The sequence below is a fragment of the Bufo bufo genome, chromosome 4, assembly GCF_905171765.1.
Source record: "Bufo bufo chromosome 4, aBufBuf1.1, whole genome shotgun sequence".
Lineage (NCBI taxonomy): Eukaryota > Metazoa > Chordata > Amphibia > Anura > Bufonidae > Bufo > Bufo bufo.
Window position 1 is genome coordinate 505,978,358 of NC_053392.1, and position 20,219 is coordinate 505,998,576.

At 39.5% G+C, this 20,219-nt stretch overlaps 1 protein-coding gene across 2 annotated transcripts in view; it reads right to left on the reverse strand.

The window, feature by feature from the left end:
* SYNDIG1 (synapse differentiation inducing 1) overlaps positions 1-20,219 on the reverse strand; it is a 462,378-nt gene that overhangs the window by 14,751 nt on the left and 427,408 nt on the right. Inside the window, exon 5 of one of the 2 annotated variants that reach the window (XM_040427401.1) lies at positions 12,012-12,242. The exons of the other annotated variant lie outside the window; for it this stretch is intronic. Within the exon in view, the coding sequence (XP_040283335.1) occupies positions 12,171-12,242 (72 nt within the window). The 3' untranslated portion in view covers positions 12,012-12,170. Of the gene's footprint in view, positions 1-12,011; positions 12,243-20,219 lie in introns of those variants that run through there. 2 annotated transcript variants of the gene reach the window in all.

Genomic DNA, 20,219 nt, shown 5'->3' on the forward strand with positions numbered 1-20,219 from the left:
CAGTGGTGGTCGTCTTTCAGCCTTTCTTACCTTGGCCATGTCTCTGAGTATTGCACACCTTGTGCTTTTGGGCACTCCAGTGATGTTGCAGCTCTGAAATATGGCCAAACTGGTTGCAAGTGGCATCTTGGCAGCTGCACGCTTGACTTTTCTCAGTTCATGGGCAGTTATTTTGCGCCTTGGTTTTTCCACACGCTTCTTGCGAGCCTGTTGACTATTTTGAATGAAACGCTTGATTGTTCGATGATCACGCTTCAGAAGCTTTGCAATTTTAAGAGTGCTGCATCCCTCTGCAAGATTTCTCACTATTTTTGACTTTTCTGAGCCTGTCAAGTCCTTCTTTTGACCCATTTTGACAAAGGAAAGGAAGTTGCCTGATAATTATGCACACCTAATATAGGGTGTTGATGTCATTAGACCACACCCCTTCTCATTACAGAGATGCACATCACCTAATATGCTTAATTGGTAGTAGGCTTTCGAGCCTATACAGCTTGGAGTAAGACAACATGCATAAAGAGGATGATGTGGTCAAAATACTCATTTGCCTAATAATTCTGCACGCAGTGTATTTTGGGGTACATTTGACTTTTCGCTTGATGGTTGTTTTAGCACAGTTTTTATAATAAAATTTCTACGCGTTCAGGTGAGGGTTTAAATCATGTGATATTTTTATAGAGCTGTTCGTTACGGATGCGGCAATACCCAATATGTCTGTTTAAAAAAAAAATCTATTTTTTTTTGCAATTTTATGTGTTTTATTTTGGGAAAGGGTTTTTTTTCACTTGAAACTTTATTTTTTATCATTAAAAACACTTTTTTTTTTACTGATTTTTACTTTTTATTTTTTTCCCACTCTGGGACTTCAACTTCTGGGGTCACACAAGGGTTCAATACGCCAGCATCAATGTTTTTACCGATGCCAGCGTATGAAGCAGGGGCCCGGCTGTCAGTGACTGCCGGGTCCGTTGCACTGATCGGGCAGGCACAGCTCCCGCACCCACCCGATCACCGCCCATACATCTACGGCGCTGGTCATAAAGTGACGTCCACCAGCGCCATACATGTACGGCACGGGTCCTTAAGGGGTTACAGTGAAACTGTTGTTTAGGGTAATTTTTCAGAATAAGATGCCATGCGGGTATGCATGAGCAATAACACTATCCTGGTTTATATGACTTGTATCTGCCATTTTTAGCTGTATTTCTCTATTCAATCTGTAATTATATTTTTTTGGCCTCATGCACACGACTGTGTCGTTCTTTGCGGTCCGCAAACCGCGGATCCGCAAAAAATGGAAGCCGCCTCTGTGCATTCCGCAACTTGTGGAATGGAACAGGTGGCCCATTGTAGAAATGCCTATTCTTGTCCGCAAAACTGACAAGAATAAGACATGCTATATTTTTTTTGCGGGTCCACAGAACGGAACAACGGAAGCGGACAGCACACGGAGTGCTATCTGCGTCTTTTGCGGCCCCATTGAAGTGAATGGGTCCGCACCTGAGCCGCAAAAACTGCGGTTTGGATGCGGATCCGAACAACGGTCGTGTGCATGAGGCCTTTCTGAGAGAATAAGTGAATTCATGCCTGCCTATACACTGCACATAAAGAAACAGGGGGTCCTGTTTCCTATATCTGTGTAGCAAACACTAAGAAGAAGCAGCAGAAACTAAGCAGTTTAGATATAAATCCAATAGTTAATAAAAGGGGTTCTCAGGGAATCAATACAATAAAATTACTGAAAATACCTAAATATTACTATAAAAATATTACTATAAACACATTCCCAAATATCCTTCATTATTTATAATAGCACATTTTCTATAGGTGGCAAGCATCAGGAAAATAAAATGGCCACTGCCCTATTTGCACATACAAAACCCATCCTAATATCACACAAGGACAGGTTATTTCAGAGCAATGAGTTAAAGAGCTGCCTCAGCTCTCCTCACTGATTTGGCTATCATGAATTACGATCCTACATACAGCTGATAAGATCCTCAGCAGATCATATTTAACCCCTCAGATGCCATGGACAATTGAATGGCTCCTCAGCACTGAGATAGGGGGAGCCGTTCATTCATGGTAATTCATTGCAGGTTATAAGACAAACAATCAGGTGATCGCATGTTCAAGTCCCCTAAGGGGACTTTAAAAACGTATAAAAAAAAGGTTGAAAAAATAGAAAAAAATTACAGATTCAAGTTACCCTTTTTCCCCATACTGAAAATCAAAACAATTAAAAACTAAATATCAGAGGCACTGCCATTTGCCAAAATGTTTGTACTATTAAATTGTAAATGTATTCATTCTGTACAGTGAACACATAAAGAAAAAAAATCCAAATGGCCGATACTCCGTTTTTTCATCATTCCAATTCCCAAAAACTTTAATAAAAAATTATCAAAAAGCCCAAAAACATCCTTGCAAAAAATGAGCCCCACACAGCTCTGTAGACATAGCTATAAAAAGTTTTTATTAAGTTTTATTTAAAACACAAAAAAAAAAAATGTTGCAATTCTGAATTGTACTGATTCGTAGAATTAAGTTAACGTCATTTTTACTGCATAGGGAATGTTGTAAAAATAAAATCCATAAGACTGGCAGAATTGCATTTTTTTCAAGATTCGACATCAGATGAAATGTTAAACGGTGCAATTAGAAATTCCAATTTGTTACGCAAATAAAAAGCTCTCATATGTTTATGTGAATGGAAAAATTAAAAAAGTTATTGCTTCATAAGGCAGAGTAAAAAATGAAAATGAAAAATCGCAAGATTCTGAAGGGGTCAAAATATTTTTGGTAAGCAATTAACAAAAGGTATATATCTTATGGACAATAAAAACAATATACATTCACCTTTATATTAGTATTTATCTATTTAACATGTGTGTAATTCATTAACAACACAGAGCACACCAATTTCTAATTACAATGAAAATATACATCCTGTATAACCCTAAAATCCAGTTTCACTCAGAATGGTGGATGCCATAACATGATAATCTTTATGGAATTGAATTTTGCATAGAATTCCTAGGAATAAAAAGTGAATTCCTATTTTGTACTGATGTACGTTGATTTTATTAATTCTTTTTCAATTTACATTAAATTAAAAACTTGGCCACAGCCATGAAAATCCAGTACACTACCCAGGAGTGAGGATTTGTTTAAAATATTTTTTTACCATCTGAGAATTGATGCCAAGTGTCAAGGAATTGAGATGCAAAACAGAACACATCATGCATATCAATAGTTGGAAATGGCTTAATAGTCTTTAATGAGGATAGGAAAGATGCTAGTAACATCCCTACTGATACCGATTCCTTGCTCAAACGCATCATAAACAAATCATCCTTCCTGTCAAATAGGACAAAATCATGTAGCTTAGAGGTGACTGAGGCACCTAAACGACAGCATAAAATAGTCCATTAGCATTACAACACTGAGAATATTTCTTACTACATCTCTTAAGGTACTTTTACACTTGCAGCAGAGGATTTTGACAGGCAGTTCCCTTGCCGAAACTGCCTGCCAGATCCGGCAATCTGGATGCATTTGTGAGACGGATGCGGATCCTTCTGACAAATGCATTGCAATACCGGATCCGTCTTTCAAGTTGTCATCCGGAAAAACGGATTTGGTTTTTATTTTTTTCACATTTTTAAAGGTCCGGATCCGGTTTTATGAAACACTTAATCAATGGAAATGAATGCCGGATACGGATTTCCAGCGAGTTTTCAGGATTTTTGGCTGGAGAGAAAACTGCAGCATGCTGCGGTATTTTCTCCAGCCAAAAAACGTAAGAGGGACTGAACTGATGTATCCTGATGCATACAGAACGGAATGCTCTCCATTCAGAATGCATTAGGATAAAAACGTTTTTTCCGGTATTGAGCCCCTGTGATGGAACTCAATACCGGAAAAGAAAAACGCTATTGTGAAAGTACCCTACTACATCTCTACATCTCTAGAAATATAATAAAATTCTGCATTTATATAATAAAATTCTGCAAAACAGTCTGCTGCTGTTTTGCAAAAACAAATATTGTCAAACCTGAATTGTTCACAAAAAATGTACCTTTTCCCACAGGCATATAGCCTGACCTACAGAGTCCACTAACCAAAACCATTTTCCAACACTGCTTCCAACCAACATGTCTAGAGCTCTTTATTTCCCTATTCCTATAGACTGTTAGCTAGTCAGTGATCCTACATGACATACCTTGAAAAACACTGAGGCCGAGTTACTAAATTGCCAAAATTAGGTCTGAAATTGAGACAGAATTCTGGTGCACATACCAAACCCCACATTTATCAATTGTCTTAGACAGTTTTTTGGGCTGCATCCGTCTTTGCTGAAGAAAGACATGGTTTAGTGAGAAAGAGCAGGACCTAAGACACTGAGCGTTAAAGGTTTGCTGCACAATGCTGCCAAAAAGGTAATAGGTGGTATAAACAGACTACAAAGTCTAAAGGTATGCCAGATTTATCACCTAGCATCATCCACTGTGATAAATCTAGCATAGAGGGTAATGTATTATGACCATAATTTTTTAAGTCATTTTTTTCGAGTAGTTTCTGAGTAATTTTTTGTGCCAAATTATCAACTCTCATGCAGCAGTTCCTTATTTTGATATACAGTATTTGGAAATAAGAATATTTTGTGGAAAGTCTCTCGCTTGTGGTAGGACTGATTTCAAAAAGTTGCATGTCAGGAGCTGGATACATTTGTCACAATTTGAGCCATATCAGATTTACTCTTAAAAAAATAAAAAATAAAGAGGTCACAACACCTGAAACAGTGGCTGATTGATGCATAGTAGATCAAGTTAACATATTTTTTTAGTTTTTAAAAATATAAAAACAACTGATATCGCAGATTCCAAAAATGCCCACATTTTTAAAATATAAAAGTATTTATATATGGTGAACCGTGTGAACATAGCTTCACTTCCAAAATAATTTAATAACTAGTGATCAATAAGTCATACATACCTCAATAAATAGTATAAATAAAAAATGCAGCTTGCACCGTAAAAAAGAGCCCTCACACAACTCAGTATTAAAAGAAAAGTAAAAAAATATACATTTGGTAGAGCTGTAATTATACTGACCCGCAGGATAAAGGTAACATATGATTTATACCGCAAAGTGAAAATCGTAATAACGAAACCTATATAACAGTGGCAGATTTTTTTAATTCTAATTCCACCCCATTTACAATTTTTTCCAAATTCCTACTATATCATATGGACCATTGAATGGCAACGTTGCAAAGTACACCACAAACAAACAAACTCGATTATGCGAACCAAAAACATAAAAAAGTTATGGCTTTCAGAAGGCAGGGAGAAAAAAAAAACATATTATAATGGTTCTGCCAGTTTCTATTACAACAGGGAACTGAAGTACAATTCACCATAAGAATGGTGCAAAATTTGTTAAAAAACACACTGCACTGACAAAACTACTAACACCCCACATTGTCCATGAATTAGACAGAATTAGTAAATTACTTTTCAGTTCTCTGTACCACATTGCCACTTGCAATTGTTATAGTATGTCCAAATATTGTGGCATGGAAATTGCCTAAATCTAGTTATCTTTTCTACACTCCTGAAGTTGAAACATTTACATTTATACATAGACAAGGTAGACTAGAATAGACTAGGAATTCTGGATTTGTCATGATAATGGGGCTGTAACTGCAGTTTTTGAGTACTCCAGTTTCATCCGACACTATGAAAACTGATGATTTAATTGATTTTTAGTTAAATTTGTATGTTTTATGCCTAGGGGACAGAAATTATTAGACGAAACAAGTCTGAATTAGGAGAAACATTTTTGTTCACTCTTCTCTCCATATACATTGGTGTGTTTTTGCTACAGAATTCTCTTATATTTAGTTTCTGGGAAGACAAGAGACCACAGTCAGCTAATTCTTAGCAGCCATCTTAACTTTCATGAGGCTAATTACTTTGCCACCTGGTCTCTCAGACAGATGCTCTTTTTCTCGGTACTCACTAGAAGTTAATTATATAAGGAAACCTCTCTTTCTCAGTATACAAAGGCATTCTTTACTGCACAGTATGTATGGCCCTGGAATGCAAAATATGATCAGGCACCAATACACTTTGTTTGGCCACCAAATTGGTCAGTAGTGATACAATATGTATTAAAGGGGAAATAAGTTTGTTCTACTATTTAGCGTCCAATAGAAACCAGTATAGCTGTCTGCCTGGAATATGATTGTGCTAAAACAAGAAAAAAGGAAAGATATATGATTTTTAACCAAAACTACCAGTGATATTGGACATCCTGAGATACAAACCCTGAATGACAGTCTATAAAACAGTATATACTGTAGCCTGTAGTGATATAAAGAATAGTTGTTTAAAATAAGATGAGTTTCATATTTGCCCAGGTCTACAAATGGTGTAAATGTCACATAATGAATGCCTGGATTAGAAATTTCCTTTAGTAAATATTTCATACTTGATTTCCTATTTAAAGCAATCTTGATAATGAGTATATAAAGAAGACCAGACTACAAACTAACATTTAAGTTCTGCGGACACCATGATGAACAGACCACAGTCCAAGCCTACCACTAACCCGTTTCATCATTCGACTGCTACACTCCCTTTTCCTCTGACCAGTTATCAGCAACTCATCTCACCATTCCATTGTGATACTTCATTCTCACTTGGCTAACAGTGGGATATCAGTTACATTTGCTGACGCTGATGACAGAAATCCTAACGGTTCCCCGGGCACATGTTGACTGGACCCTTAATTTACCATTAATGGTGCCATTATACTGTATCCAGTAGTATGAAAGATCAAAAACAATGTTTTAAAAAAGCATACAATGAATGAATCATTCATTTACTTCTAATATAGATCTGATAGTAGCATACACAGGAGTTATGGGTTCTAACTTCTCACTGCAAAAATAAAGATAAGTTCTTCATTATGTTGCTGGTTTAGCCAGACGGAACAGAAGGGCAAGGTGTTTATCCATGGTATTTCTACATTTCCTGTGCTTATTTTCTACCATCCTGCTTCAAAACCATACCGTTCCTCTAGAGAAGGTTCTCAACAACCAATTGCCAAGGACATTAATCCAACGAGGTACCCCATATCTGCTCCAAAGCCTAAATCTATATGTACTTTTGGAACGGTGCTCAAGATTTATTATTGCTGTCTTAAATTTAGACAGTACTAAAGCTTGACCAGGCTGGCAGAAGTTGCCTCATGCTTTATGGTAAATTTGGCGTGTTATGCTAGACAAGTTAGACAGGTGAAATGAACCAAAGTCGTTATGCCAAAAAGTGTTTTTGCAGATTATTTTTATGTGGATGAAGCTTCATTTTTGGCCAGATTTATCAGAAGAAGGTGTACTGTAAGTGTACTGCAGTGCCCTGGTGGAGTACAAATTGATGCCACTTGATAAGTAAGATTAGACTTTAGACTGAAAAAATTAATAGTGCAAAAAATTTGACAAATGGCATGATAATTTAGTCATCAAAAATGGCTTTAAAAAAGCAAACACTCCAAAACAAAAGGTCAAAAAGATCTTGACACAATTCCTCCTTTATTTCTTTCTGCCCCCTTTTTTTAAACAGTTTTAAAATCTGTCTATTGGAACACAAAAAGGGGATAATTTTTCAAATCTGTTAATCCAGTTTTGTGGCATAAAAAAGTCTCAAATTTTATACATTTTCCCAAAAGTGTCTAAAACACATAATAAAGTGGTGCAAGACCTGTATGCCATTTTATTGGTAGTTCCAAAGAATTGCGCGACTGCGCAAAAGGATTGGACTGAAGTAATAAAGTGCCATTTTAACTTTGGTTTGTGAGTGCTGCTTTGCTATACTTTTACACTGGAGATTTTTGCTGCATATTTTGCCAGAATTCAGTTTCAAAGGGGTTTCCAGGATTCTGATATTGATGGCCTATCATCAGAATAGGTTATCAATATCAGATCGGCGGGGGTCTGACAGACCATGGTGCTCTGGTGAGCACTGCAGCCTGAAGAGGCATCTGACATCATGTTTGTTGGTCATGTAGCCTAGGTGCAGCTCAGTACCAGTCAAGCGAATGGAGCTAAGCTCCAATACCAAGAACAGCCACTATCCAATAGATGATGCAGTGTTGGTAAACTGCAAGGAGGAAACTGGCTTCCTCAAAAAGCTGATTGTTGGGGTTGCCAGGAGTCAAACCCCACATGATCTGATATTAATGACCCCTTAAGTTTAATAACTCTTTCCCTATGTGTCTAGATGGAAAAAGATATTTTAACAGTTTGGTGAACAGGCAGATAATAAAAAATTAAAATATATAATACATATAATACAAATGAAACAAATGGTGGACAATACTGTTAGTTTATTAACTCAATTGCCAAAGAATTTTTCATCTTCAAAAATACAAATATTTGTTCTAAATAGTGATAAGCAGCAGGGGCAATATTCAAATTCTCAATATTTTGCGAATTCTCTATTATTTTCTTGATTTCAAAAATCGGCAATGTAATATGCGCGTATTGCAAGTGCAATACAGGTGTGGGTCACTGTTGCTATATTTTCGATATTTTCAAGCTGCTAGAAGTTTTCTGAGACTGGAGGAAATGGTTGGCACGGCAGAACATTACAATAGCTTCATATGCAGATAGAGTGCTCCAATATATTCGCGATTGCACAAATCGGCAATTAATGATGCACATATTTTTGCGCAATACGTGCAACTTCACATTTTAGCAGGTCTGACTATATATTACTGATTGGTGCACTAAGTATTGTTGTGAACTTGTCACATCATAGCATTATATCTGTAGCATGTATGTATGGACAGCAGAACCTATCACACTACCTAACACCCTGCACTGGAACCTATCAGCTACACTATATCAGGATCTAACCTACAGTGACTATCTCCCACTAACTATCTGTATTATATATATAAGGTAACTAACTAACTAACTTGCAGGATAACAGGCTGAACTGGATGGACAAATGTCTTTTTTCGGCCTTATGTACTATGTTACTATGTTACTAACTAATGTAATTAAACAGTAAAGCACAGAGCACAGCAATAACACTGCTGTCTCTCTCAGAACTCCATAAAACTACAGAAAATGGCTGCTGGGGACGTTCTTATATACTAATGGGTAGGCAACTTCTCCTTCGGTTTGTCACTTGTATGTTGAATCTGTACATAATGTCAATGTCCCAACCTTGTTAACTTGATATTAGAATTAGAATTTATTCAAAAGTTGTTCAGATCCAACCAAGCTTAATAAATGAATAAATGTATATGGTCATGTTATTTAGCTCTACTATTTTCTTTTCCACAAATAATCCTTTATAACAATTACTTCCATATGAAAAGGATAGTATAAATATGGAGTATAAAATCAAATATAAAGTACAACATGTAAAAAAAAACACCATTGTGATCTGGTGCAATATAATTTGCAGAAGATGCTACCTTTTTAATGCACTGTTGTATCTGAAATTGTCACAAAAGAAGTATATTATCCTGCTAAACAGACATCTTTTAAATATCAGTGGTTCTCAACTGTAATAGCGGCGACCCAAAATACACACAATAAAGATAATGGAAACAAAAAAAACAATCATAGGTTCACCATTTCCATTTAGTAGGTAAGGTTGACCCTATGTTTTTTGACATTTGAATGGAAATTACACAGCTTGCTGACATTTGTTGTGTTTTGGGCACTTTTTTGTAGTTATATTTCAATGCAGGTCAAACATATACTTGAGGAACACACAAGCAACAAATTGAAGACACAGGACAAAGAGGTAGATGACAAATTATTTTATTTATGTAGTCATTAAATAATTTCTGTTTACAAATCACATACTGTAGAATGGATCCAGTAGCTCATTTAGATTGCTAAGGCTTAAGAAGTTATAGTCAGCAGATTTTATTTGATGAGAATAATGACGTTGATGGCCCACATACAAGCCGTAAGCCCGGCTAGTAAAACATCATTCTATGAAGTATTAACATTATATTGCTATTTTTACACAATAATGTATTAAAATATCTGTATTTTGGACTTATTTCAAAAGGTACTGCCAATCAATTTTGACCCAGCCTTTTGTCTTCCTTAGAAGGCTTCTACAGCTGCTTTTTATCAATGTGCATATAAAATAAATATTGTCTGCTACATGGAAGTTAAAAGGGTTGCCCACTTCCCTTTTTGTTTAAGTGAGTCCTTCAACAACTATCCCTATCCATTTTATGTGTAGTAGGAATTGGGCTGCATATTGATGCCAAACCATTACACAGGAAATGGTAGTGTACATAACACAGCTTAAATTGAAATCTGTGGTCATTTCATGCAATTAAGGGGGATGATGTGCCATCCAGAGCAAGAGAACCTCTTATAGATGCTGGCTTCTAGATAAAGATCCTGAACAGGAGATCCCTATCTATTTACTCAAAATGTGTTGTTTTTTTTTTCTAAATTGGTGTTTTAATTATTGTTTGGGACATTTTAAAGTAACCATTAACATTATCCTAACTGAAGTGGGAAACAGTTTTCTACTAAGCACTACTACTACAGTTCTGAAACTCTTGGAAAATCATACATCTTCATGAGTCAAGGAAACCACTAAATTGATGGTTGATATATATTGTACACAGATGTGTCCACCTATAGCCTTCCACAAATTTCATTAAGGACTCCAATTTATCACTGTACAAATGAAAAACATCAGCTTAAAGTGCTTACAAAGCCCTTGACAGGTTACAACTTACATCACAAACACTAGGTGGCTACATATAGACACATATAGCAGAAAAGAACTCCCAACAGAGCAGGGGTATAGCTATAGGGGGTGCAGAGGTAGCAGTTGCTACCAGACCCAGAAGCCTAAGGGCACCCAAAGACCCTTGTGCTGCATAAGAAGACTCTGGTATTATAGAAAGTGCATGCAGGTCAAGTTACTCCTCTGGCTGGAGGGAAGTGGTAAGGTCAAGAATTTGGCATGGTGGGTGCCGTTTAAATTTTTGCCGAAGGCAGCACGAAGGCTATGTGCTTCCCTGCCCCTGGCCACAAAGCACTGAGGGAAGAGGGGCCCAAGCTGAACTCTTGCACCAAGGTCCATGAGGCTATAGCTGTGCCCCTTCAACAGAGTATCTCTAAACCATGTTTTTTTTCACAACTGCCACTCATCTCATGCCATATATTTTAGGATATGTCCAGCCGAGAAGAAAGGTAAGTAATGAGCCATCTTCAGACCTACACATTTACTAGCTAAAGTTTGAATGTCTATTGCAGCCAATTGATTTGTGTCTTTCACACTGATGCTAAGAATGTGTCATAGTTTCCCAAAAAAGAATGGTTACTGACATTTCTGAGAGGTTCTAGACTCTTAACTTACAATAGTCAATATTCACTAATCTGAACTCATTTCCATCCAAAGGCCAATATAGATTTTTAATTGATAGAAATTAAAATAAAATGTCACAATCCTTATGGGAAGTTTCAGTATCTGCAGTCAGTATTTCTGAGCTTACATGCAACTGTACAGCAGTACATACATCTAATATGAAAGATTACATCATGTAAAAAAATGGAAACAACCTATATACAAGATTTTTTCTGTTGATAAAATATTACTGATCCTCAATCACATATTGGTGGCAGCCATTTTTTCGGGTTGAGTCCAATGATATGTGGACCAGGAATATTGTATTACCTAATAAAATGGCTAACCACCTATGTGAAATTGACTGGTAGCACTCTATGTATTAGGCATCAGCCATAACGGTACATCATTTACAAAATAGTTTGACATTCCCATGACTCAGTAAAGGTAATGCCATGTTACTTTCCCCTGAAATATTTAATTACCGTATATACAATGAAACGCTGTACTAGTATCCATACCCATACAGTCCACATTAAATAGAACACAGCATGTAGTTTACATGTAAAGATTTTGTCAATGTCTGCTGTATCAGATGATAAAGAGATGTACACTTCAATGAGACTGGGATTTCATTCCAATCGCATCTGACTACTTTTACATCACAGCCCTATTCAAAGCTAAGAAAATAAGTCATGCGTACATTAGGATAATGAACAAAATCCCACCATGCAGTCCCATTGATCATAAACAGAACTAGCTCTACACAATCAATAAGTTATTTTCTTTTTCTTGTTTCAGTAAAAGCATTTTTTCTGCAGATCCATCTTCTTTCTGGAAGACAGAAAAGAAAAAGAAAATGCACGTGGGAGTTACATATTAATAATAGAGCAATCTCATAGCAATTGTTACATTCACATTCCACCATAACTCCGTAACAGAATACAATTTCTATTGTGAGATTTGCATTACATCATAGTTTACTTAAAGGAAAACTCCAGAAATTACAGAAGCTTGCGTAGATGAAACCGGATGTTCCTAATAAGTATTGAAAACAATGGAAATCCAGTAAAGGGTAGTTTTTTAGAATCTCTTTAATTAGAAGGGCCTCCAAACTATGCTGATCACAGGTTGTCCGAAGGCTGGAATCCCAACTTGAAGAAAATGAGAAGGGCATATTAAGTAATAACTTGAATGGGTGGACTACAGTACCCAGAAATATTAGCAAAATTAGGGTTAGAGATCTAAAAACCATGTATAAATATATCAGGGGTCAATACAGATATCTCCCCCATCATCTATTTATCCCCAGGACTGTGACTGTGATGAGGGGACATGCTCTGTGTCTGGAGGAAAGAAGGTTTGTACACAAACATAGAAGAGGATTCTTTACGATAAGAGCAGTGAGATTATGGAACTCTTTGCCTGAGGAGGTGGTGATGTTGAATTCACTAAAAGAGATCAAGAGGGGCCTGGATGTATTTCTGGAGTGTAATAATATTACGGTTTTAGTTACTAGAGATTGGTCGTTGATCCAGGGAGTTATTCTAAATGCCTGATTAAAGTCTGGAAGGATTTTTTTTTCCTTTAAAGTGAGGAAAATTTACTTCTACCTCACAGGGGTTTTGCCTTCCTCTGGATCAACTAGTAGGATAACAGGCTGAACTGGATGGACAGAGGTCTTTTTTCAGCCTTATAAACTATGTTACTAAAATATTCAATTCTATTATAGCACCACCACAGGAGTGCGAGTCATCTAATAAATCTCATATACACTTATTTAAGCCATATTCTTATCATTAAAAAAGAATTGAGCTATAATGAGCGTTTATAAGGTCAGAGATCAGGGATAAGGAGCCTTTCAGCTGAGCTGCCTGATAGAATAGAGCGAAAATTCAGATCCTGCTTCTAGATAAACTAATGCTGCACAAAGACAGTGGTTCAAAATAGGCCAACTGAAAAAATGTTCTTTTAGCGCAACATGAGTATAATGCAATAATAAAAAAAAATTGCCCCCAAAGAGCCATTAAGACATGGTTGACATGCTACTCAGTATGGAAAAAAAAATCACTTTGATAAAAGCTATGCACTGCTACAATGCTCAAACTGCATCCCACTCTTTGATTGACAGGGCCAGGTTCCCCTATATCTGTCATGGACGTTCCCGCGACAGGTGGCAGGGCGATAGGTGGCAGGAGATCGGTGATCAAATGTTTGCGAACTGCGTGTTCGCGGCGGGCCCTATTTACTTTAATGGCAGGCGCACCTAAAAAACCTTCTGGTCATATTTGCAGCCACCAAATACTTACTAGAAGTGAATAAATAGTCCCACAACATGGACAGTGACATACCAGAGGGGAGTCATTGGCAAAAATTCCCATAAAATATATGTATTTTAATCAGGAGCCATTTTTATGCGTCTTAAAGGGAAACTCTCAAAAATGTGCCCTGCTGGAGCCTAGAAAATTTATATTTTAGGCCACGGGAGTACACGCCCAAAAAATTAGGCATTCACCTGACAGAAAAGAACTTGTGATGATGCGGCTGGAGGTACATTAGGTGGTCACCGGATAACATTTTTACTGTGGGCCACTGGAGTACAGCCCCCAAAAATTAGGCATTCACCTGACAGAAAAGGCCTTTTATGCGGCTGTATATACATAAGACAAGGACCATTCTTTGTTCTGGGTGGTGGCGGATATGTGTGGGCTGGCATGAGGAAATTTAATTACATGTGGTGGTCACAGGTGTTTAATTCCTCAGAGATCCATGCCTCATTCATTTTTAGAAATGTGAGGTAGTCCACACTGTCGTGAGCTAGGGGGCAAGCCAAGAGTTCCATGGAACATTGTGCCAGCTCTGGCCACAGGTCAAGCCCGCACACCCAGTAGTCCAGGGGTTAATCGCTTCTCAGAGCATCCACATCGGCCGTTAACCCGATGTAGTCGGACATCTGTCGGTCTAGGGGTTCAAGTCCGGCTCTTCTGCCTTTCTTGCTCCTCCTCATCCCCCCAGCCACCATCCTCCTCTGACTCCTCTTCAGACTTCTGCTCACTTGTCTCAGATGGAGTAGGCCCCCTGGGAATTCATTCAGCATTGCGACTTCCTCATTTTCCAGCTCCTGCTCCTCGATGGCTTGATCAATGACACGATGAAATGCACGCTCCATAAAGAAGGCATAAGGTATGATGTCACTGATGGCGCCCTGGCTGCGACTGACCAGTTTGGTGATCTCATCAAACGGCCGCAGAAGTCTGCATGCGTTGCGCATGAGCAGCGACTGGCGTGGTGAAAATAAATCAAGCTCCCCAGAACCTGTCCTGCTGCAGAGTTCGTACAAGTAGTCGTTAACGGCACGTTGCTGCTGGAGCAGCCTATAAAGCATATGCAAGGTGGAGTTCCAGCGCGGCGGGCTGTCACAAATCAGACGTCTGAAGGGCAGGTGGTGTCGCTGCTGAACATCAGCAAGGCGAGCCATGGCCGTGTAAGATCTTCTAAAATGGCCAGAGATTTTCCTGGCCTGCCACAAGATGTCCTGGACCCCGGGGTATTTGGCAACGAATCGCTGCACGATTAATTTCAGGTCATGTGCCATGCACGGAACGTGTGTTATTTTGCCCTGTTTCAGCACGCTCAGCAGATTGGCATCGTTGTCGCACACCACCTTACCAACTGTCAAATTGAGCTGGATTAGCCACTGATCGTCCTGTGACTAGAGATGAAAGCAGTGCAGGACTGGTGTGGCTCTTGGCTTCCAGGCACAACAGCTGCAGCACAGCATGGCAACGTCTCACCTGGCACGTCAAATAGGTTCTAGGGAGCTTGGGGGGCGTAGCAGTAGAAAAGGAGGAGTCAGCCGAGGAGGAGACGGAGGATGGAGGAGGAGGAGGAGGAGAAGAAGAAGCAGGCCTGCATGCAATCCACGGCGGTAACACCAAATCCACACGGGAGCCACGGGTTAAATGCTTGACGGCCATCAGAAGGTTCACCCAGTGGGCAGTAAAAGTTATGTACCTTCCCTGTTTGCTAGACCACGTGTCTGTGGTCAGATGTATCTTGACACAAACACTGTGTGCCACAGATGTATTCACTTGCCGCCATATAGCTGTGAAATGCCCTTCTGGGAGAAATATTTCCTTCTGGGGACCTTCCATTGCGGTGTGCCATTCGCCACAAATTTTCTAAAGGCCTTCGAGTCCACCAGTTTATATGGCAGTAGTTGGCGGGCTAGCAGTTCCGATAAGCCAGCGGTCAGCCGTTGGGCAAGAGGGTTATCCGGCGTCATCAACTTTTTACACTCAAACATTGGGGCCACAGAAGCCTGCCTTCTGCCAGATGAACACGACGATGGCACGGTGGAAGGTGGAGTGGAGCGCAAATGGGAGGAAATAGGAGAAGGAGAAGAGGCAGGGCGTGGAGCGCCGGGAGTGTGGCTTTGCGGGTTCTGACGGCGTTGCTCCCACTGTGGTCGGTGATGGGAGGCCAGGTGCCTTTTTAAGGCGGTCGTCCCTAGGTGAGTGTTGGGCTTACCGCGACTTATGCGTTCACAGCACAGGCTGCAGATGGCAAACTATTGTCAGCAGCTGACAAGTTAAAAAAAGCCCACACTGCGAAACCATGTGCTGGTGTCCTAGGAGAGCCAGAAGTGACTGTGCATGGTGAATGGCTCACTCAAGATACATTTGCAGTCTGCTTTTTGCCTCCTGTGCCCTGCGAGCTCTGCCTGCCTATCCTTCTTCTCCCTCTCTGCTGCTCCGTCTCTCCCTCTGAACTCTTCTCCTCTTCCTCTCTTGTGGGCACCCGTGTGATGTCCATCGACACGTCATCATCGTCACCTTTACCACCACTGACATTTGAGATCTCGGAGTAGGTAGCAACAGCGGGGACCTCCCTCCTTGGGATGATCTGGGTACTGTCATCAGACCGCTGGGTAGCAGCCGTAGCTACCTCCTCTTTTTCATCCAATGTCAAGAATGGCTGAGCATCGGTAAGGTCTGGGAAAGGATGGAAAAATTATTCCTCTTACTCGAGCGGAGGGGCTATGGTGGTGGTGGTGTCTTTGGTGGTGCACACAGCAGAGAGTGAGGAGGGTGAAGATACAGAGGATTAGGAGGGTGCAGAAGCGAAAGCTGAATGAGCCACTCAACCAACTGTGGTTCGTCCTTTGAAGTAAGAACTTCCCACTTAAACTCCAGCCAGTGGCATATGCCAGACCCCTACCACCCCTGTGGAACGGCCTGCCTCTTCCTCTGTCTGTCATTTTCAAAATGACCCTGTGCCTAAGTCCCTAGAAAAGATCAGTATTTGTGTAAGTAGGTATATATCGCAGGCCTCAATCAATATTTGGTGGAAACAGGTATAGCGAACCCCTTAATCAGTATTTTGTGGAAGCAGGTATCTCGCAGGCCTCAATCAATATTTGGTGGAAGCAGGTCAATCCCCTTTAACAGTATTTTGTGGAAGCATGTACAGTACAGACCAAAAGTTTGGACACACCTTCTCATTCAAAGAGTTTTCTTTATTTTCATGACTATGAAAATTGTAGATTCACACTAAAGGCATCAAAACTATGAATTAACACATTTGGAATTATATACATAACAAACAAGTGTGAAACAACTGAAAATATGTCATATTCTAGGTTCTTCAAAGTAGCCACCTTTTGCTGTGATTACTGCTTTGCACACTCTTGGCATTCTCTTGATGAGCTTCAAGAGGTAGTCCCCTGAAATGGTTTTCACTTCACAGGTGTGCCCTGTCAGGTTTAATAAGTGGGATTTCTTGCCTTATAAATGGGGTTGGGACCATCAGTTGCGTTGAGGAGAAGTCAGGTGGATACACAGCTGATAGTCCTACTGAATAGACTGTTAAAATTTGTATTATGGCAAGAAAAAAGCATCTAAGTAAAGAAAAACGAGTGGCCATCATTACTTTAAGAAATGAAGGTCAGTCAGGCAGCCGAAAAATTGGAAAAACTTTGAAAGTAAGGGCTATTTGACAATGAAGGAGAGTGATGGGGTGCTGCGCCAGATGACCTGGCCTCCACAGTCACCGGACCTGAACCCAATCGAGATGGTTTGGGGTGAGCTGGACTGCAGAGTGAAGGCAAAAGGGCCAACAAGTGCTAAGCATCTCTGGGAACTCCTTCAAGACTGTTGGAAGACCATTTCAGGGGACTACCTCTTGAAGCGCATCAAGAGAATGCCAAGAGTGTGCAAAGCAGTAATCAAAGCAAAAGGTGGCTACTTTGAAGAACCTAGAATATGACATATTTTCAGTTGTTTCACACTTGTTTGTTATGTATATAATTCCACATGTGTTAATTCATAGTTTTGATGCCTTCATAGTCATGAAAATAAAGAAAACTCTTTGAATGGGAAGGTGTGTCCAAACTTTTGGTCTGTACTGTATATATATCGCAACCCTCAATCAGGATTTTGTTGAAGCAAGTATATCAATCCCCTTAATCAGTATTTTGTTGAAGCAGGTATATTGCAAGCCTTATTCAATATTTGGTGAAAACAGGTATATCAAACCCCTTAATCAGTATTTTGTGGAAGCAAGTATCTCGCAGGCCTCAATCAATATTTGGTGGAAACAGGTATATCAAACCCCTTAATCAGTATTTTGTGGAAGCAGGTATATTGCACCCCTTAACCAGTATTTTGTGAAAGCAGGCATATCAAACTCCCTAATCAGTATTTTGTAGAAGCAGGTATCCCACAGGCCTCAATCAATTTTTGGTGGAAACAGGTATATCGAACCCCTTAATCAGTATTTTGTGGAAGCAGGTATATTACAGGCCTCAATCAATATTTGGTGGAAGCAGGTATATCAATCCCCTTAATCAGTATTTTGTGGAAGCAGGTATATCGCAGCCCTCAATTAGTATTTTGTGAAAGCAGGTATATCAAACCCCTTAATCACTATTTTGTGGAAGCAGGTATATTGCAAGCCTCAATCAGAATTTGGTGGAAGCAGGTATATCGAACCCCTTAATCAGTATTTTGTGGAAGCAGGTATCTCGCAGGCCTCAATCAATATTTGGTGGAAACAGGTATATCGAACCACTTAATCAGTATTTTGTGGAAGCAGGTATATCACAGCCCTCAATCAATATTTGGTGGAAGTAGGTATATCAATCCCCTTAATCAATATTTTGTGGAAGCAGGTATCCCACAGGCCTCAATCAATTTTTGGTGGAAACAGGTATATCGAACCCCTTAATCAGTATTTTGTGGAAGCAGGTATATTACAGGCCTCAATCAATATTTGGTGGAAGCAGGTATATCAATCCCCTTAATCAGTATTTTGTGGAAGCAGGTATATCGCAGCCCTCAATTAGTATTTTGTGAAAGCAGGTATATCAAACCCCTTAATCACTATTTTGTGGAAGCAGGTATATTGCAAGCCTCAATCAGAATTTGGTGGAAGCAGGTATATCGAACCCCTTAATCAGTATTTTGTGGAAGCAGGTATATCGCAGGCCTCAATCAATATTTGGTGGAAATAGGTATATCAAACCCCTTAATCAGTATTTTGTGGAAGCAGGTATCTCGCAGGCCTCAATCAATATTTAGTGGAAACAGGTATATCGAACCACTTAATCAGTATTTTGTGGAAGCAGGTATATCACAGCCCTCAATCAATATTTGGTGGAAGTAGGTATATCAATCCCCTTAATCAATATTTTGTGGAGGCAGGTATATCACAGGCCTCAATCAATATTTAGTGGAAACGGGTATATCGAACCCCTTAATCAGTATTTTGTGGAAGCAGGGATATTGCAGCCCTCAATCAGTATTTTGTGGAAGTAGGTATATCAATCCCCTTAATCAGTATTTTGAGGTAGCAAGTATATCATAACCCTCAATAATTTTTTTTGCCACAACAGTTATATCACACCACTTTGTTTATTTGGGGCAACAGGAATATCGCAGCCCTCAATCAGTATTTTGTGGAAGAAGTTATATCACGCCCCTCAATCAGTTTTTTTGGGGCAATAGGTATTTTAAACCCATTGCAAATAGTTGTTCCAATAGAGCTTGTCCCTCTATATAACTGTGGTATCGCAGCAGAACGGCACACAACTGCTGCACAATACAAATGCACTATATACTTTCTATGATAGAAAGTATATTATAGGTATATCACACCCCTCAATCAGTTTTTTTGGGGGGGGGGCAAAAAGTATATCACACCCGTTGCAATTAGTTGTTCCAATAGTGCTTGTCCATCTATATAGCTGCAGTATCGCAGCAGAACCGCACACAACTGCTACACAATACAAATGCACTATAATATACTTTCTATGTTAGAAAGTATATTATAAGTATATCACACCCCTCAGTATATCACACCTATCAATAGCACACCTATACCAGTCTTTAAAAGGACTTTTGTGGCCCTATTAGCTAGCGTATGGTGTCCCTAACAGCCTGTCCCTGCTCCACAAAGCAACCTCTTCCTACACTGGCATAACAGATCGGGTTCTGTTATAGGGTGGAGGTGTGTCCATGTGCTGAAACGTCTCAATTGGCTGTCCTGCCCCACCTGGTGGATGTGTCATGGGTCAAAGTTTGGCAACATGCAAAAGAATTTGGCGCCGGAGGACATCACCATATGTTTGCATGTTCCGCGACTCGCGAACGTGCAAAATTCGCCGCGAAACAACCGCCGGGCGAACCCCAAGGCCATCTCTACTTGCCACACCTTCTTTTCCCAGGTGTGGCAATTAGGGTAATTTAACCATCCCTATTTATTGTTTCTTCCACTATGCTATGTGGTTTATAGTTTCTGTTGGAGTTGTGG